Raw genomic sequence first — 20477 nt, 5'->3', positions numbered from 1 at the left:
CTACCAGCTTCTCACCTCCAAGCCCCTGCCCTGTATCTTAAGGTTCAGAGCGCAGGCCCACAGGTTAGTGGACTCAAGTCCTGGCTCGGTCACTTCCTATTCAGGTGGGAGAGTTAACAGGCCTGAAAACACCACCTCCGGGGTCAGGTTCCCTGAGTTCAAGATCCCAGCAGTGCCACATCTAGATGTCTGATCTTGGAGTTCCCGTCGTGGCGCAGTGGTTAACAAATCCAACTGGGAACCATGAGGGTTGCGGGTTCGATCCCTGGCCTTGCTCAGTGGGTTGAGGATCCGGCATTGCAGTGAGCTGTGGTGTAGGTTGCAAATGTGGCTTGGATCCCGTGTTGCTGTGGTATAGGCTGGTGGCTAGAGCTCCTATTAGACCCCTAGCCTGGGAACCTGCATATGCTGCAGGAGCAGCCCTAGAAAAGGCAAAAAAAAGACAGAAAAAATGGATGTCTGATCTTTAGCAAATTATTGAAGGGCTCTGTGCCTCCCCTGCCTGTGTATCGGCCAGAATGGTGGTATATTCCTCACCGAGTTGTGGAAATTAAGATCATCCATATCAAATAGATGGACTGTATTTAATATGCATGCAGAGGAAGCACCCCACAGATGTTAGGCTCTCTGAGACAACCTCCTCATGTTTAAAAGGAAAATAATATTAAAACCTATTTTATGGGTTATTGGGAGGGTTAGATGTGAGAGCCCACACATGGAGGGCTTAGCGTGTGCCTAGCAGCCAGCAGCACCTTGACAGGTGGTGCTTGGCCATTATCCTTGTTATCCATCAGGATTCTGTTCTTCCTGGGGCCCCAGCCTGCTTCCTCGTCACCCTGGGCCCACGGTCCCTAAGCGTCGCTCTGGCCTCTCCCCTTCCTGAGCTGCTTGCTCCTTGAGGCTGCCAGGCACCCCGATCACTGGGAGGCCCCCGGCATGAGGACGAGGGCCCAAGGGTCCAGCCCCAAAGCCTTACCTCCTTGCAGGCCTGGATGGCGATATACTCAGCAAAGATCTTCTTGGCCTTGGCTGCCATCTTGGACTGTGACTTGACTTTCTTGAAGTCCTCGCATGCCAGCCAGAATTCCAGGTTCTCCTCACTAAACTCAGTGCGAAGGAAGGCTTGGAAGACCGCTAAGCCATCTGTGAAGGAGAAGCCCAGACCCTGAGGTGAGAGGCAAAACCAGCCCCTTCTGCCCTCGGGCCCTCCAGCTAACCCTTCTGGGGCCTTTTGGGTGCAGATGCTGGGAGCTTAGTAAGCTGACCCACTTCTGAGAGCCAGGAACCCTGGGGTGCGGTCCCGCCCCTGCCACTGCCTCTTTGTGGGCCTCGGCCAGGTCTGCCCCCATCTGTGCCTCCATTCCTTCATTGGACAATTGGGGATCCTCAGTCTCCTCTCCTGGTGCTGGTGAGGCTCAGAAGTGCTCCTGCCCATGAGCGGGCGGGCACATCTGGCCCAGTGCAAGCCCTCAGTACATGGAAATGTTTATTGTTATTCTGGGAATATGGGTCTGAGCACACAGGTCCCAGTGGCCTCAGGCAGGCAGTGCCAGCTCCCATGGACAGGGTGGGGCTGGCGGAAGCCGGCTCCAAGGCCGGACCAAGGGGCTTGGCCTTTCCCAAGAGTAGGGACACCTGACTGCCCAGGAGAGGGGGACAGGCAGCCTCTCCAAGGCCCGATGCACTCCCTGAGCCTGGGAAAGGGGTGGAGGAGGAGAAGGCGAGGAGGACACAGGGAGGGGACGGGCCGGCCGGCCCCCCACTTACATTTGTGGACCAGCAGCTTCTCCAAGGACTCGCCCCACTTGAGTGCTTCCTCTGAGGTGGGCCTAAAGGGTGAGGCAAGGGGCTCGGTGAGGGCACTGGGAGGCTTGGGGAAGTGGGGTGGCTGGAGCCAGGTGACCTCTGTCAGCTGCCTTTGGCCCTGGAAGCAGCTGAACCAGGCTGGGGAGCCCAGAAGAGGGCTCAGTTCCTTTGCTGGGGCCGGTATCACTTCTGCCTCCACCTCTGCCCCTCTCTGGCTGCCCTTCCCCGAGGAGCAAGGAGCAGAGCCCCCCTCCCAACCGCAAAGTCAGCTGATCCTAGGTACCAGACTCCCTCCACGAGAGCCTCCATCCCCCAGGGAAGCCAACAGCATTCTCTCTTAAGCCCACGGCCAGCCCTGCACCCCCAGGGACCGGTGAGTGTCTGAGGGGACCTAGGGGTGGCAGGGAGGACCTACTTGAATGACTTCATCACTTTGTCTGTCTTGCCCGCTGGCTGGGCCCCAGGGGATTCGTTCCGCCGCCTGAAGATGCCCAGCTTGTTCTTCATGTCCTTGGCTCTGGGGGCAGAAGCAGAGACGGGGGTCAGTCAGGCTGGCGCACTCGGCCGCTGCAAGCTCAGGGTGGGGTGGGTGCGGGCTGGGGCGACGGGCACCTACTCCTTCATGGTGTGCCGCCTCTGGAGGTTCCCGTTCCGAGTGAGGTACATGCCTCGGAGCATCGCTGTAGGGCCCCCCACCTTGCTGCCTGGGACGGTCCGCTGAGAGCACCCCCGGGGCTCCTGTCTCCCACCCCGCGTCCCAGGCGGCAATAGTTCTGGCTGCAGCCGAGTGCTCGCTCGCTGGGCTCCCAGTCGATTGACTGGCCTCCCAGCACAGGCCGGGCTGAGACTCAGACAGGAGGAGCCAGGAAATGGGAGGGACCAGGATGGGAGCCGGGGAGAAAAAAAAAATATATTCCTCCTGGCCAACCCTGAGAGGCAGCCTGTGAAAGGGGCATGTGTCTGTAAGGGGCGGCCTCTGGGGCCCGCCGGGCAGCTAGCCAGACCGGTTATTTGTGACTGGCCTCCCGGTTACCATGGCAGCGCCCTGGGAAGGAGGAGAAAACAAGTCAGCAAATTGCTGGAAGGGAAGGAGGGAGGAAGGGAAGGGAGCCTCTGCCCACCAGGGTGGCAGGCCCAGCTATTTTTAGCCAAGAACCATTTTTAGCCTCGCCACTTCCCCAGGCAGATTTCGGCATGGGCAAGCGGCTGGCAAGAAAGGGGTTAAGTGTCTCATGCCCCTGTTTGCCTCCCCCTGGTCCCTAGACCCTTGCTCGGGGCACCTCCCAGAGAATAGTTCCTGCCAGCGGTCCGCCCAGCCTCAGTCACTGGCTTTGGGTACATCCATCCATGACTGAGAAGGATGTCCTGCAAACTCTCGGTAGTTTTAGGCTTGAATAATTTCAAAAGTACAAATTCTATAAACTTTCAAAAACATTATTTGAAATGAATTTTTCGTGCCTATTTAGTCTTACGATTTTTGAATAATCAATTTTTCATTTAAATTGTTGATCTCTGTCCTTCCGATTAAAGATGGAAAGTGCTGACTGAGCCAAAAATTAAATGTGTTAAATTGAAAACGGGTTATCAAAATCACAAAGCTATTAAGCGTAAAAGAAATTTAGATAATTCAACTTATAAAGGTGTTTCATAAGTTGGGAATGTACTTCTGACGTCATTCAAGTTTCGAAGGGCACTAAGACCTAGGGTCACTCTGTTTAACTAAGGAAAGTGGTACCTGGGGGAGGCTAAGAGCTGCAGTAAGACAGCTGTGGATTCAAATCTCAGCTCCCGCAGTCACCAGCTGTGTGCCCTTTGTCAAGCTACCTAACCTCTCTGAATGGCAAGTTTTCTCATCTGTTAAACACAGACGATACTAATACATACCATCTGCGGGGACTGTTTTTAAAGCGAGAAGAAAATGCACATAAAGCTTTAGCACGGTGCAGGGGGCAAAAGCGCTCAGGCTTATCCACACGTGTCCTGAAGGTCTGGGCCAGCTGACTAGGGATGAGGATCCTGTGCTAGCAGATTCCAAGCTAACGAGATGAGGGATCGGCAGCCCTGTGGTGAGGATCAAGGCCCTTGGAGAGCCCTGGGTGGCTAGGAGTGAGAGAGCACGGCTCCCTGGGACACAGCACTCCATCTCAGAGCCCAGGTCCAGGTGAGGACACAGAGGCCCAGGAAAGGGGAGGGGCCTGCCTGAGGTCCAACCTGCTGGCTGCCCCCACCCACCTGGGCTCCTTGCTGGCTCCTCTGGGCTGGAGGAGGCTGAAGCTCCTGCCCAGCCAAGCCCTTCCTCCCAGATGCACAGCCAGGCAGACCCATGGCAGCAGGGTACAGCTGCAAAGGTCCTTGGAAGTCCCCAACTGCCACGCAGGCAACTCAAGAAAGGATGGGAGAGGTCAGAGGGGCCCCAAGTGTCCCCCCGAGGGCGCAGAGAGCAGAATGGGGACCCACAAGAGGAAGCTAAAGGAATACATTCCTCCGATCAGTCATGAAAAGGTGAAAGGAGTGGCCCCTGGGGAATGGGCTCCCATCACGAAGGGCTCAAAGGCTCCTTAGCCCGGGGGGCTGTGGACCTCCTTCAGAGCGGGCTGCACTGGGCTTAAAAGCAGCAGGCTCTGCATAAAAAAGAATCAACTAACGCCACTTGCAGAAACACAGATGGACCTAGAAATTATCAAACTAAGTGAAGTAAGTCGGAAAGAGAGAGACAAATACCGTATGATATCGCTTATATGAGAGAGACAAATACCTTATGATATCGCTTATTCATATGTGGAATAACACAAATGAATTTAACTACGAAACAGAAACAAACAGAACAGACTTGTGGTTGCCAAGGAGAGGGCGGTGGGGGAGGGATGGATTGGGAGTTTGGGATTAGCAGATGCAAACTATTATACATAGAATGGATAAACAGTGAGGTCCTACTCTACTGCACAGGGAACTATATTCAATGTCCTGTGATAAACCATAATGAAAAAGAATATGAAAACAAATGTATATATAATTGAATCACTTTGCTGTACAATGGAAATTAACATAACATTGTAAATCCACGATACTTCGATAAAATTTTTAATAAAATAAAAAATAACAGGTTCTGAAGAAATATACACATATATATATACCTACGTATGTATATTTATATTTATATATATTTTAGAGCCCCATGCCAGGTTTCAGATCTTAACTCTATCACTTACTTCCTTTGTGACCTTGGACAAGCAACTTAATCGCTTTGTGCCTCAGTTTACCCATTTGTAAAATAGGGTAAGAAAAAAAGAAATGTAAAATAAAATTACAATAAAGGTTGTATTAGATAACATATGTAATGCACAGAGAATAGTGCCTGGCACAGTCAATGTTTATATTATTCTCCCAGATTCTAAGAGTCCTTGACTAAGCTTCTAAGAATATAAGCTTCAGGCAGTCAAAAGGCAGCACCCACTTAGAAAGAAGACTTGAGTTGGTGGAGCAGGGTAGCTCCAGCATCCTGGACGCCCGCCCTCCGCTGCTTCATCCCTGGGAGGGCCACCCATGCAGCTCTGGTCCTACCTCGACCAGGGATGGTTGGTGCAAAGAATTGGTTCTGTTCGTGCATTAAACCTTCCCTGGAAAGTGTGCTTGTTCCAGACTGAGGAGTGAGAGAAGCCTACAGTTGCTACAAAAAACTAAAGAGGGAAGAGGGTAGTTCCTGTCGTGGCGCAGTGGAAACGAATCCGACTAGGAACCATGAGGTTGTGGGTTCGATCCCTGGCCTTGCTCATTGGCTAACGTTGCCGGGAGCTGTGGTGTAGGTTGCAGACGTGGCTCGGATCTGGCGTTGCTGTGGCTCTGGCGTAGGCCGGTGGCTACAGCTCTGATTCGACCCCTAGCCTGGGAACTTCTATATGCCGCGGGTATGGCCCTCAAAAGACGAAAAAGACAAAAAAATTAAAAATGAAATAAAATAAAGAAGGGAAGCTAGGGAGAAAACGTTTCTAGGGAGTGGATCCCAGCCAAGGTCAAGGTCAGGGAAGAAGGTGGCAGGAGTCAACTGGGAAGGATGCCTGTTCTCTTCCCTGCCCCAGGTGGTGAATGGTGGGCACTAGAGGACTGTACGGGGTTCCCTCTGCGGGCCATGACATGCCCCCTGCCTCCTCCCCTGTTGCTGGCCTCAGTCTCTAGGGCCCGAGGTACCAGGAGACCCGAGAAGAACACCCTCGTTCTCTGTGAATGAATGAGCACCTCCAAGGAGCCTCCAAATCGAAAGTGTAAATGCTCTGATGGGGCCAAAAAGGCACGGGGAGCATGGGATTCTCTCTCTGGGCCAGCAGCACCCTCTCCTGGCAACGTCCAAGACTGCAAGTATTTAAGAGCTTAAGAGGAGAAAGGGGAACCCCTGGCTGGTCAGCGGGAGCAGAGAACTTGCCGTGGCTACCTGGCCACTGCTTGGCTTAGAAGTTGGCAACCTGGCAGGTTGCTTCTTCTTGGTGCCCTGTGGCTTCCAAATACTAAATCAGCACCTTGCCTCACTGTGTGTGGATGCGGAGGGCAGTGCTGCTGCTCAGGACCTCACCCTGGGGCCACTGATAAGTCCCAAGATCTTGTAGTTCACGGGCCTCTGTCTGGGGCAGAACTGGGTGCAGCCCCTTCTCCTCGCTCCCTCCCCTGGAGGAAAAAAAAAAACCCAAAGGCTGAGTAAGAAGGTGCAGGGTCCTCCCTGATCACAACGGGGAGGAATTTTTCAACGTACAGGTTTTTGCTCTTTCTCTTCCGGGAGGCTTCGTCATCATCCCCAACGGTGTCAGCCCCGCTCATCTGCAGAGAAAAGACAGACATGCTGCAGTCTGGGTGTCCAGGGGCTGCTGCCTGAGCAAAGAGGGGCTCAGGGATCCAACAGCTCCTGCAAACCAGCAACCCCCACCCCCGGGCTCCCACCCCTTGAAGAACGGGAGCGGGAGGGAGACCCCTGCTACTGAGACCGGCCTGCCCTAGGAGTGTGGCTGGCTTGGCAGAGCTTCCACCCAAAGAAGTCTCCTCCTTGGGCACCTAGGAGCACCGCTTATGTGAGGAAGCCAAGGGCACAGCATTAATGGCAGTAGGGAGGGCCAGAGAGCAGCGCTTTGGTCAAGGATCTGCTGTGTGACTTAGCCAATCGCTGTCCCTCTCTGAGCCTCTATTGCTTAATTTCAAAATCAAGATCGTAATGACTAACTCACTCAGGATTCTGACGTTTTAAAGAGACTAGGATTGGTCAGCAGTGTGTTAAGCGAATTTAAGGTATCTCTCCTGCCTTAAAGCTTTCCACAGCTCCCCAGTGCCCTTGGAATAATGTTCAGATTCCACAACATGAACTACAGGGACTACCGTCTTAGGATCTGGGCAGAAAGCTCCATTTCAACATCAGTTACAACTCCTTCCGTTATCTCTCCAGCCTGACCCCTGCTCCAGCAACCCCTCCAAGCTGCCCTCCAACCAAAAAAAAAAAAAAAAAATGTCTTCACAGCCCCATTCCCTCATCTCAGGCCTTTACACGTCCTGGTCCTTCCTTGGGGGATGCTTCTGTGACTGTCCCACCTCCCCTTCCTCTTAAGACCCAACCTCAGGAAAGACCTAGACCTCAGGTAAGCTGCCTAAATGCCACCTCACCTGGGAAGCCCTCCTTGACCCCTAGACAGAGGTTGCGCCCCGTTCACCCCGTTTTGAGGTCCCCACCACACCCAACATGGCATGTTCCAAATCTGTCTCCTCCACTGGACTGTGAGCTCCCAAGAGCAAGGGCTCTCAGTCTGCCTTCACCTCTGTCTAGACCACCTTCATGGTCTGGTACATGTTAGGAGCTCAAGAAATACTTGTCCAATGAATGAATGACTCGAGAGAGGCGGGGAAGGCAGGCTGGGAACGATGGGTCTTGAAGGCCGTGCTGCTTGATCCAAGGCCTGAGACTTGACTCCCCAGGGCTCCCCTGAGCCCAAAGATCCTGCCCCACTCCCACCCCTCTGGCTTTGGCTGCCTGGCCCCCCTCCCTTCCTGGAATGCCGGCGGCCCAGTCTCTCTGTCTTCCCAGCCTGCCGCTCCTCCGCCTCCAGATCACTCCAGACTCGCACCCTCTCTACTGAGGCTGCCCTCGGTCGCCTGCCTGTGCGTGTTCATCCTCCTCAGGGGAAACCAGGGTCCCCCCCTCCCCAGTGCACTTCAGAACAGGAGCACAGGAAATGCACTGAGAGGCTCGAGGAGCCAGTGCTAAGGGCAGCCTGGGCTTGGACGCTATGTCCTAAGACAAGTCAGGGGGCCACCAGGTGTGCATCTCAGCTCTGAGGCCTCACCAGCTGCATCCTGGGCCTCACTGTCCTCATTTGTAAGACAAAAAAGATGGGCTAAGCCTTAAAATACTACGTTCTCAGAATAGAGAGCCCAGAAATAAACCCCCACACCTACAGTCAATTAATCTATGACGAAGGAGGCAAGAACACTCAATGGAGAAAAGACCGTCTCTTCAGCAAGTGGTGTTGGGAAAGCTGGGCAGCTCATGTAAATTAATGAGGTTTGAACATACCCTTACCCTATACACAAAAATAAACTCGAAATGGCTTAAAGACTCAAATATAAAAGACATGACACACATCATAAAACTCCTAGAAGAGAACATAGGCAAAACATTCTCTGACATAAATCAAACCAATGTTTTCTTGGGTCAGTCTCCAAGGCAATAGAGATAAAAGCAAAAATAAACAAATGGAACCTAATCAAACTTACAAGCTTTTGTACAGCAAAGGAAACCATAAACAAAATTAAATTAAAAGACAACCTACAGACCGGGAGAAAATATTTGCAAATGATGTGACCGACAAGAGCTTGATTTCCAAAATATACAACAGCTCCTACAACTCAATAATAAAAAAACAAACAACCCAATAAAAAAAAAACGGGCTGAAGATCTAAAGAGACACTTCTCCAAAGACATACAGATGGCCAACAGGCACATGAAAAGATGTTCAACTTTGCTAATTATCAGACAAATGAAAATCAAAACTAAAATGAGGTATTACCTCAATACTGGTCAGAATGGCCATCATTAAAAAGTCTACAAATAACAAATGCGGGAGAGGGTGTGGAGAAAAAGGAGCCCTCCTACACTGTTGGTGGGAATGTAAATTGGTGCAGCCTCTTTGGAAAACAGCATGGAGATTCCTTAAAAAATTAAAAATGGAGTTGCCATATAATCTAGCAATTCCATATGTACAATGGAATACTACTCAGCCATAAAAAGGACAAAATAATGCCATTTGCAGCAACATGGATAGAAATAAAGATACTAAGTCAGAAGAAAAAGACAAATACCATAGGATATCATTTAAATGTGGAATCTAAAATATGACACAAATGAACTTATTTATGAAACAGAAATAGACTCACAGACACAGAAAACAGACTTATGATTGCCAAGCAGGAGGGTGGTGAGAGAGGCATGGGCTGGGAGTTTGGGATTAGCAGATACAAACTATCACATACAGGATGGATAAACAACAAAGTCCTACCGTATAGCACAGGGAATTATATGCCATATTCTGTGATAAACCATAATGGAAAAGTATGAAAAAGAATGTATGTATATGTATAAATGAATCATTTTCCATACAGCAGAAATTAACACAACAATTAAATCAGTAAAATAAATTTTAAAAAAAATACTGTGTTCTAAATTCTCAAGAGAAAAGTGGACTTGGAGTTCCGGCTGTGGTAAAGCAGGTTAAGGATCTGGAGTCTCTGTGGCAGCTCGGGTCACAACTGTGGCTTGGATTCGATGCCTGCCCAGGGAACTTCCATATGCTACTGCTGCAGCCAAAAGAGAAAAGTGGATTTCATCCAGATATGGTCAGCAGGAGGAGCTACTGGCCTCGGTGGCTCAATCATCCATGAATGGATGGATGGATGCATAAATGGTGGATGGATGGACAAACCACAGCTTCATTCATAGAGCTCGGGCTATAGGCCAGACCACAGAATGGGCTATATCCAGATAATATCTTATTAATCTTCAGAGTAGGTCCATATTCTTCTCTAAGAACCTTAGAAAGTTAAGTCGACTGCCCATGGATACCCGACGTTGGAGTAACAGCTGGAATCTAGGTCTGAATCTAGAACTCAGGGACTCTCTTTCTCCACCAGAGGATGCTGCTACTCAAAAGTAAAGACAGGGCACATCGGGAATGTTTTCAATGAAAGACTCAGGGGAAATGCTGCCTCTTTCCTGAAAATGCTGCCCCACCAAGCCCATAAACACGTGTGTACGTGCGCACACAGGCACACACCCGCCTACAGTGTGGGGTTCCTGATCCACAGTTTGCAGCCAGACTTAAGTATAGATCCTGCTTCCAGTGACTTTGGAGACGTTTCCTAGCCACTTGGTTTCAACTTGTTTAGGTCCAGCAGAGGCGTGGTGATGGTCACCCACTGCACTGTGGGGAGATGCACCAGGAGAAAGCCTGGTCCCCCCAAAGCCCATCCTGGCATGCCAGGGGCTGACAGCATTCACTGCCCAGTGAGTGCTGTCGCTGTCACTCCATGCACATACAAGGCCATAGTCGTGCTGGCCTGACTGGGCAGCGCCTGAAGCCCCCACCCGTGGGAAAGGGCCACGAGCACTGGGCTTCCTCCCATTCTAAGCTCAGCTTCCGCACTTTATCGGCCCCACACAATGGGCCTGGGGACCACTCCCGCCCGGTCCACCGCCCCCAGCCTCTGCGCTGCTGGGAAATGGGCTCTTCCTTTCACTGCTGGGAGGGGGTCATCTTCTCCAGGGATGGGCCCACACCAATCAGCCTGAGAGGGGGGCCGGGGCGCTCTGGCCCTGGGAGCCGGCCCCCAAAGCGACCAGGGAAACCCATACAACAAGAGGGTGCTGTGCGCCAGGAGGAGAAGAAACAGACAGAAAGTCGGGGCTCTCATGTGCAGCCTCAGAATGCCTCCCGAGCCTCTCCAGGAGCTGTAGCGAGGCCTGCCCAGGGCCCAGCGTGCACAGGGGCTCTCCTTCCACTGCCCACTGCCCCGCAGCCCTGCTCTGTGACAGGGCCCTCCCTGCTGAGGACCCAGAACCTCCCAGCACCCCCTTCACTCCAGACAGGAATCCCCAGAGCGTGCCCAGCCTCCACCAGCCACCTCCAGGGACTGGGAGCTCACTACCTCTTAGAATAATAACTATAATTCGTATTATAATTAGAGCTATAATAATAGTCATGGTTAAGAGTTAGATTCTGCGAGTTCACAGAAAACAGAACCTGACTAGCATCTATGAGGACATGGGTTCAATTCCTGACCTTGCTCAGTGGGTTAAGGATCTGGCATTGCCATGAGCTGTGGTGTAGGTCGCAGACACGGCTCAGATCTGGCGTGGCTGTGGCTGTGGTGTAGGCTGGCAGCTGTAGCTCTGAGTCAACCCCTAGCCTGGGAACCTCCATATGCCACAAGCGTAGGGCCCTCAAAAGCAAAAAAAAAAAAAAAAAAAACAAAACTACACACACACACACAAAACGAGTTAGATTCTAAACTGCCTGGATTTGAATCCTAGCCCAGACACTTAGCAGCTAATTGACCTTAGCCAAATCCCATCCCCTCTCTGTGCCTCAGTTTCCTTATTTGTAAAATAAGGATAATAATTGGACCTACCTGGTAGGGCTGTGATGAGGATGAATTAATATGTGAAATGCTTACCACGGAGCCTGGTACTGGAGGTGCTCGTAACTCGTAGCTCTGGTGGTCACTGCTGACACTTCCTATGTTCCAGACACCGTGCTCAAGTGCTATGTCATCCTTTAGTCTTCTTAGCAATTCTAAGAGCTATTTGCTGTGATTTCTCCTAGTTTATGGCTGAGGAAACCGAGACCCAGAGTAGCCCAGTAACTTCCCTGCACTCTCCGAGCTGGCTAAGGTCAGAGAAGCTCAGGTCCAGCTCTAGAGCCCGCCCACGGCGAAGGTGCTCCTGTGAGCAGGGCCTCACCTGGTTTCCCCTATTGGCCCTGACCTGACTTCCAGGCCACCTGGCCCTGCCTGGCTGCTCTCTCTGATCCAGACTAGCCTGGTAGACCCCATGGAACCCTGTGCAAACACTGGGGCTAAAAGCTACAATTAACTGTTTAGGCATAGGAAATAAAATTCTCTAGGCTTTTTGTTTGTTTGCTTTAGGGCCAAAGATGCGGCACATGGAGGTTCCCAGGCTAGGAGTCGAATTGGAGCTACAGCTGCCGGCCGACACCACAGCCAAAGCAATGCAGGATCCGAGCCTCGTCTGTGACCTACACCACAGCTCACGGCAATGCCAGATTCTTAACCCACTGAGCAGGGGCCAGGGGTCGAACTGGCATCCTCATAGATACTAGTTGGGTTTGTTTCCTCTAAGCCATGAAGGGAACACCCTAGGCTTTTTAAAAACTGGGAGGCTGGAAGGAGTTATCCTATCTTGGAGCTGGAAGGCATCTTAGGGGCTGTCTTGTCTGACCCTCCGCTGACAACCTCTGCCCAAGCTAGGTTCCTGCAGGAAGGGAGAAGGAAGCATGGCCAGGGAGGGAGGGGTCACAGCCTCTGTCTCCTTATTGTCAAAGAATGATCCTGAGCCAAGCCAAGCCAGGCTGGGGTGAAATTCAATAGCAGCACGTGGGCCCAGACCCAGATACTCTTGGAGCTCCCCTGGCTCCCAGGAAAGGGCAGACATGAGCCTGTGGATCTGCCCTGCAGGACCTCCAGGGAGAAGCCGGCAGGGCGTCGGTCTGGCAGCAGAGGGCACTGTGGGACAACTCAACCCAACACAAGGAGCCAGATCCAGGGGATGAGCCCAGGATAACCCTGGGGGATCTCCTCCTCCCCAGACGTCAGGCAGTCCATCCATAAGGTAACCACGGCTGAGGGGACCATCTCTCAGGCAGGTCTGGCTCGGAGACTCCTATATATAGCAGAGTCTCAGTACATGTAGGGACTGTCACCCCTGTGCCTGCAGCATGCACCCAGGACCCTGGACACCCTCAGCTTAGCCACAGAGCAGCACAAGGACTGGCCCAAAGCCACGCCTGCTCTGTCTGGCTCTCCTGGGTCTCACGTCCTCGAGGATCACTGCCATGGGCACAGAACTGTTAGCATCCTGCAATTTTTGGAATCCCTGGGACAATTCAGTGAAGACTTAACATTCCCGTGTTATAAGTGAAAACTGAAGCTCAGAGGAAAACACAACCTGGCCAAGGTCTTGGGACAGGAAGGAGGAGGCAGAGCCGAGACTTGAACCCAGTCTGCCCCACTCCACAGCCTGAGGACCTCAGGCCCCTCCTCTTCACCTCTGTCCGGCTCTGCCTGGAAACTGATCTGTCGGCATCCATGGACCTTCCCAGAAAAGCCAGGCCCAAGTCAAGAGGATAGAAGCCACAGGAAAACCTGCTGCCTCTCCTGGCTCCAGCCCCCCACCCCTGCCCCTCACCAGCAGGAGGCATGCAGGGTCAGGGGCAGAGCCAGAGACGACTGGACAGGGTGAGGCCACCTCCAGCTCCATTGTCTTGTGGCCTGGGACAAAATCTTCTCCCTAGGCCTCAGGTTCCCCACTGTAAGATGTGTACAACTGGTCCCAGCTCCCAGCAGTGCTGTGAAGGTGGAAAGGAGAGCTGCGGGGAGTTCCCACTGGGGCGCAGTGGAAATGAATCCAACTAGTATCCGTGAGGATGCACGTTTGATCCCTGGCCTTGCTCAGTGGGTTTGGGATCTGGTGTTGCCATGAGCTGTGGTGTAGGTCACAGACACGGCTCAGATCCTGTGTTGCTGTGACTGTGGCGTAGACCGGCAGCTGTAGCTTCAAGTCAACCCGTAGCCTGGGAACCTCCATATGCCATGGGGTGGCCCAAAACACAAAACAAAAAGAAGAAAAAGGAAGGGGAGCTGGGGGCACCTTGTGAATGTTGGGATAACTGTCACTGCCCTTGCTACTGCCATCCTCCTCCTCCTCGCCATCATTGTCAGCATGATGCCCATTTAGGAGCATCTACCAGCTGCTGAGTACCAGGCCCGGCCCTAAACATGCTGCCCAAGTCAGGCTCGGAGTCTTCCCAGCGTAACACCGAGGAGGTATGATACCCACTTTACCGATGAGGAGACTAAGGCAGAGACTCACTGCCCAAGGCTCACTGCCAGTAAGGGATGGAGCGAGAGCAGGGTACCTGCCCAGCCTAGACCTCACCTCCCCTTGACAAGGGTTGGTTTCCCACTGAAGCCACTGCCTGGAGGGAGGATGTGAATGATGAAGGACTCGAGTCCTGGTAAGCGGAGGCCATGTGGAGGGGTAGCCAGCAGGGGCTAGTGGCAGCCTCTGAGGTCCCCGACAGACTAGTCACTCAGGCCCAGGAAAGGAAGCGCCAGGCAGTAAGAGTGTGGTAGAGGGGAGGATGCCAGTGAGAACCTTGGGCACCCAAAGGAGGAAGCTGAGACAGGAGCGAGCAGGCCCGGGCCTGCAGGACGGCCGGGTGGAAGTACCTGCCCCCCAAACAGGAGCTGAGATCAACTGATTTGCGGACCTAGAAATTACATGAGAATGTGTGGGGATTTATCTGTATATACATATTTGTCCTGGAACAAAGGGGGAGGGGACAGAACGTGGAAGGGTCTGGTGGGGAGCACTGAAATTGGGGAGCCCAAGGTAGGTGGTGGGCCCTTGGACCTCAGTCATCCTCCAGAGCAGAGCATCCAGCCCGGGCCTGAGTCAGCCTGAGGTTTCGCCTCAGTAAAACAGAGTTCTGGACTCTTTCCTAGAGAAGCTTTCTCAAGAATGGCCTAAGATGGTGATACTCAAACTATGGGGAACATCTACTCCCTGAGGGGCTTGCTTAGAATGCAGGGTCTGGGCACCATCCCCGGAAATTCTGATTCCAGAAAATCTGATTCCAGAGCCTGAGGTCAGGGACTTGGCGATCTATACATTAATAACTTCCGCTTCTGGTGCGTTCAGAGCACATCAAAGTGCTTACAGATGAGGAGAGAGATCCAGTCCCAATTCTTTTAGGATTTAGTTCCAATTCCGAGGTACAAAGCGTAGGGCCCTTTTCCGGAGGGCCCCAACCTGCCCTTCCAGTCTAGCTACCTTTTAGCAGAAAGTGTCCTCCCACAGGCCGGACCAGCCTTATTGCTAGTGGCTGAGAAGCTGAGGAGGCCTCTGAGGCCATGTCTCACCTTGGTGGGGAAGTGTGCTGGAATCCATTAGTCATGTCTGCCACGGGTTTGGAGGCAGCAATGGCAGCACGGGTCCCGTGTGTCTACCATCCCGCACTTGAGAAGTCTCCTGTTCCAGCTACACGGGCTTCTACAGACAGTTTTGCCCAGGTCATGATCTTTCACAGAATGCCTGCCTCATCCTCTGTTTTTCTTCTAAACCCACTCAACTTTCAAGGCCAAGCTGAGAAGCATCCTTGGTCAGAAGCCTTTCTTGGAGGCCCTAGGCCCTGAGGTCTCTCCTCCCTGAAACTACAGGTGTCAGAGGGTCAGCTGCCCTCTGTGGTCACTGACCACCCTCACCCACCTAGCCTGACAACAGTTGTCATAACGACACCTTGCACTGCACCGGCTGTCAGCACCTCCACAGCATCCACCTGGCACCTGCACTAATGTCACCAGGCACCAGACTCTTTGGGTTCCTCAACCACCATAGGATGTGAGCACTATTCATTTCTGCTGTTCAGAAAAGACACTAAGGCTCAGAAGAGCGGTGGGACTCACCTGAGGCCACACAATAAGTAAGGGACAGGACCCAGACTCAAGCTGGCTAATGAGCTTCCCACGGCCATGACGCAATCTTTTCACTGTTAGGGCACCTTCCCGGCCCACACAGAGAAAGCATTCCTCACAGGTTGAGATCAGCCTCACACATTTCTATGGCCCCTGCTATGGCACAGAGCACAGGGCCTGACACACAGCAGGAAATCAATAAACACTTATTCATCTATTTATAAATATTTGCGAGAGGCAAATAGCATGGTGGTTAAGAGCTCCAGCCCTGGAGCCACATTCTAATTCTGGTTCAGACATTTACAAATTATGCAACTTGGGACAAGTGAGATAACCTCTCAGTGCCTCAGTTTCCCCATCTGCAGGGGGCGACAACAGTATTTACTTCACAGGGCTGCTGGGAGCTGTTTAATGAGTTCACGTAAATTACTTAGAATAAAGCCAGCACAGAGAAAATCTTTGTTGTCATGGTTGTTGGCTGATAGATTTCTAGTCTGGCAAGGCCTGGACCAAATGTAAATTATAACTATTTTTCCAGTGGAGTTTCCTTTGTGGCTCAGTAGTTAATGAACCTGACTAGGATCCGTGAGGATGCAGATTCAATCCCTGGCCTGACTCAGTGGGTTGAGGATCCAGCGTTGCCATGAGCTGTGGTGTAGGTTGCAGACACGGCTCAGATCTGGCATTGCTGTGGCTGTTGCATAGGCTGGCAGCTACAGCTCCGATTTGACCCCTAGCCTGGAAACTTCCATATGATGTAGGTGTGGCCCTAAAAATTAAAAAAAAAAAAAATTTTTTTAAACTATTTCTCCAGCTATTAAGTTGGAGCTTTTGGATCCACATACACCTGCTCTACTTTCTGTGGGTGCCCCCAGTACAACGGAGAATCTCTAGAGTCGTAAAGTCATGGGATTAAGTCCATGGCTTCTGCCTTCTTGGTACCTCTGGGCCTCAGTTTCATCCTCTGTCAAATGGGTAAGAAAGCTCACCGGAAGACTGAGAGAAGGGCAGAGGTGGGACAGAGCGAAGGCTTATTCCCTGTAGCATCTGGACCCATGCTCTCCCCACCCCACGGTGTACCCACTGCCCCTCTGCCCTTGGCCTCCTTACCTTCCTGTGCCCTGTGAAGAAGAGGGAAAGGTGATGCATTGAGCCACCATTGCGGCCCAGTTCCTTCTTGAGCGTGCGGGGCGAAGGCATGGCCCAGGTGGACGCAGTGCCCTCTCCGTCGGAGCAGTGCAAGGTGGTGTCGGAGGAGAAGCAGGGCCCGCGGGCCTCCTGCAGCAGGCTGCCCTCGCTGTGCGTCCGGCGCCGCAGCGAGTTCTGCACGCGCAGCGAGAGGCCGCCCTCCGCGCCCTGGCCCGTCTCGATCATGCTGCTGCGCTTGGCCTCGCCGCGCTCTCCGTAGTTGTCATCGCTGGTGTCCTCGTCCTCGTCCTCCTCGCCCTCCTCCCCCTCCTCAGCCTCTTCCGCATCCTCCTCATCGCCCGAGCTGCCCCCCTCCGCCCCTGCCTTCTGGCTGTAGACACAATCCAGCCGCACCTCGGGAATCACAAAGTTTGGCCTAGAAGCCACGGGCGGGTCCCCTGTGACTGCTGGTGGGTCCCCTGAGCTCGTGGTCTCCTCAGCAAGGGCCTCAGCTGCCAGAGGGGGCTGGCTAGGGGGCAGATCTTGACCGAGCCGAAGGTCCTGAGCAGGGGGGTCCTGGGCGGCAGGGAGGTCTTTGCTGATGAGAGGGTCTTGCCCGGGAGAGGGTTCTTGCCCAGCAGGAAGGTCCTGGTGCGGAGAAGGGGCTGGGGGTGCAGGGGGTTCCTGGCACGGTGGGGAGTCCTTGCTTGGCGAGAGTTCCTGGCCCAGAGGGGGTTCTTTGCAGGAAGGTGAGTCTTTGCTGGACAGTGATTCTGGGCCAGTAGGAAGTTCCTGGCCAGAGGAGGAGTCCTTTTTGGGTGGAAGGTCTTGTCCTGGAGGAGGATCCTGGCCAGGAGAGGGGTCCTTGCTGGGTGGGGGGTCCTCAGCACCCAGCCTCTTCCCTTCCTCTAAGGGCATCTCCCTCTTCTCATCTGCCTCTGCCTTAAACATCTGTGAAATAAAGAGAAATGAGCAAGGTTCACAAGGGGAGGCTACTGTGCACAAGTCAATGTCTCATAAGCTGAAACAAACTCAAGCAGCAGCCCAAACCCCACAGCCTGCACCCCATACCCCACAGTGTGAAAGTCAAAGCACCAGATGGAAGCCTGAAAGCCCCTTAGCTTAGCTGAAAATGGGTTCCCACCCTAACTTCCTTGCTGGAAACTTCTGCTCCATCAAAAACGTGGTTGGTCAATTAAGGGAGAAGGGGGAGAATGTACCATTACCCGCTCCTATTATCTGCCAGGGGCCACGGCAGGTGAAACCCCTCTTATGGAATTGCCCCGATGGCCTTCTAAGGGAAGTGCCACAGGCCCTCTGTGAGCAAGTCCCCCTCTGTGAATAAATGAGGAGCCAGATAGCCTCTGCCTTCACGCACCAGAATCAAACGAAGCCCCAAGCCAGAGCAATCACTAAGTGAGAGAATCCTGGACCCAGACACCCAAGTAAGAACTTGGTCTGAATGTTTAGATCTTTTTGAAACGAATAAACTAGAATAAAACTAGAACCTCAAGGAGTTCCTGATGTGGAGCAGTGGAAACGAATCCCACTAGTATCCACGAGGACTCAGGTTCAATCTCTGGCCTCACTCAGTGGGTTGGGGATCCAGTATTGCCGTGAGCTGTGGTGTAGGTAGCAGATGTGGCTTAGATCCCTCATTGCTGTGGCTGTGGTGTAGGCTGGCAGCTGCAGCTCAGATTGGACCCCTAGCCTGGGATCTTTCATATACCATGGGTGCATCCCTCAAAAAACAAACAAACAAACAAACAAAAAAAACCTGGAACTTCAAAATACTGTCCACACTTGGACTAGACAAATGTCCCCAAAACATGGAACCTCACTGAGGGATCAGCCACCCAGTGATTTTTAAACTGTGTTTGGAGGAACCTCAGAGAAGTCCCATATATAAAAAGGAAGCATTTCCTGCCTCTCACACCACCCTCAGAACCCTTGGAGGTTTTGCTGGGTTCCTGCAGATTCATTTGCACAGGGAAAAAGCATGCCCTCAGGGGAGTCTGAAAAGAAGCTCTCACAGGAAGACCAGGGCTCCAAGAAAGTCAGGGGTGTCCCAGGCCTGGGCTACGCTGGGCCACTCATGGTAGTCAAGGACTTGAAATGCTGGACCTGGAACTACTCAGAGTCCAGATGCCACGAAGAGGCCATAACACCCAGAACAAAGGAAGAGAAAGATGCCACACGTTCCTGGGAACTGCACAGATCCAAGGGGACACACGCACACGAGCAGAGAACTTCAGGGGTGAGTCCTTCAGAGCATAGGTTAAGAGCTCTTATGGTAAAAACCACTCATGTCCATGTGACAGATGAGGAAGCTGAGCCCACAGCTATCCACTACTGCGCAGCTGCCAGAGACTGAAAGGCTACGCCTGCAGCTGGGAACTTATGTAAGCCCTTGGCCAGCTGGGCCTCACATCTGGGGATAAACAGCCCAGCCAAAGCTCAAGGCAGCTGCAGGGTGCCACACACATATGCTGGGGTCACCGTGGCATCTGGGAGCACCAGAGCGGATGTGAAAGGAGTGCGGGCAAAAGCCACCACCTGGAAGCAGTCAAGTGAAAGCCCTCCCTACCTCACCGCCACCCCCAGAGCAGCAGGGAGAGGTGTTGAGCCGGGAGGGGACGCCTCTGGAGAACTCCTTAGGAGGACTTGGCCAGGGTCTGGTTCCCAGGACAGCCAATGACAGGGGCCCACTTGCCCCAAGGACTTCCTGCCCTGGAAATCCTGCCTGCAGCTGAACGATGACTCCACCCGGGAACCCCTCAGACTTCACTGCCTCCGACCCTAGAACATCAGCAAGCCCAAATCCCCACTGCACAGGTGCGGAGGCTGAGGGCCAGCGAGGAGCAGGGGCCAAGCTAGAGTTACATGGCAGAGCCAGACAGAGTCAGTCATGGAACCCTCTGGGCCTCAGGGTCTCCATCTATGACGTGGGATGACCAATGTGACCCAGTGACACACCAGGAGAGTGACTATAAAAAGTAAAAGCTCTGAAACGGGATAACGATGGTGGCAGTAGTCATGGTGATTACAGCTATGGTCCCAAACTCAAACAGTGGCCCATCTTTCCCATACACCCCTAGAAACAAACTGTCAGCCCCCAGAATGGAAGTTGGTGATTGGGATACCCGGAGCCCCAGTCCAGGAATCTCACCTGGGAACCTTAGTTTGTTCCCAAGGGATCAGAGAGACCCTCCACTGAACTGACAGGAAGACAGAGGGCCCAGCCTGGACGGTGACCTAGGGACTTGCCCAAAGGCGCATGTACCCGCAGGACTGGGCTGGGGTTAGAGCCAGGCCTCTGGCTCTTTCATCCCAAGCTCACTTCAGATCTCAGGCCCAGAGCAGCCCAGTCCCCTGGCCAGAAACCCCCATCTGGAAGGGCAGATGAAAGAAACAGAAATGGTGCCCCCATGCCCCGGGGCCTGGCCCTGGGCCCTCAGAGGGAAGCGGGCAGCATTTCCCCTTTCCTGGGGGCGTGGGGGCGGAGGTACCAGCAGTGACTGTGGCCAGAGCCCACCCACCCCTCGGGGAAAGTGCAGCAACAGACCCAAAACCAGAAATGCAAGTCAGCCTGCCTCTGCCAATCCTGCCCTAAACCAAGGCCAAATCAAACAAAGCTAGGAGGGGAAGTGCCTCTGTCCCCAGAGGGCCCCCCGCCCCAGGGTACCTGAGCAACCACCCAGGACCCAAAGCTCACCCAGCACCCAGCATTTCCTGCTCAGACACCCTGCTCCGACTTGGTTCTCATTCCAGCAGTGTCCGTTCCCAGCTGGGTGAGAAGATGGCCA

The 20477-nt window shown here is 53.0% G+C and overlaps 1 protein-coding gene across 13 annotated transcripts in view; it reads right to left on the bottom strand.

The window, feature by feature from the left end:
- RGS3 (regulator of G protein signaling 3) overlaps positions 1-20477 on the bottom strand; it is a 133504-nt gene that overhangs the window by 1038 nt on the left and 111989 nt on the right. For 8 of the 13 annotated variants that reach the window (XM_047768204.1, XM_047768205.1, XM_047768214.1 and 5 more), the window contains 5 exons: positions 16654-17622; positions 6548-6612; positions 2222-2323; positions 1768-1829; positions 977-1143 (listed from right to left, as the gene is read on the bottom strand). In XM_047768204.1, coding sequence (XP_047624160.1) covers positions 977-1143; positions 1768-1829; positions 2222-2323; positions 6548-6612; positions 16654-17622 — 1365 coding nt within the window. The other 5 variants (XR_007133299.1, XM_047768219.1, XM_047768217.1 and 2 more) reach the window with 5 other exon arrangements.

The sequence above is a fragment of the Phacochoerus africanus genome, chromosome 2, assembly GCF_016906955.1.
Source record: "Phacochoerus africanus isolate WHEZ1 chromosome 2, ROS_Pafr_v1, whole genome shotgun sequence".
In the NCBI taxonomy this organism is placed as follows: domain Eukaryota; kingdom Metazoa; phylum Chordata; class Mammalia; order Artiodactyla; family Suidae; genus Phacochoerus; species Phacochoerus africanus.
Note: the sequence above shows the minus strand (reverse complement) of the source record. Positions and strands in the feature narration are given on the sequence as shown.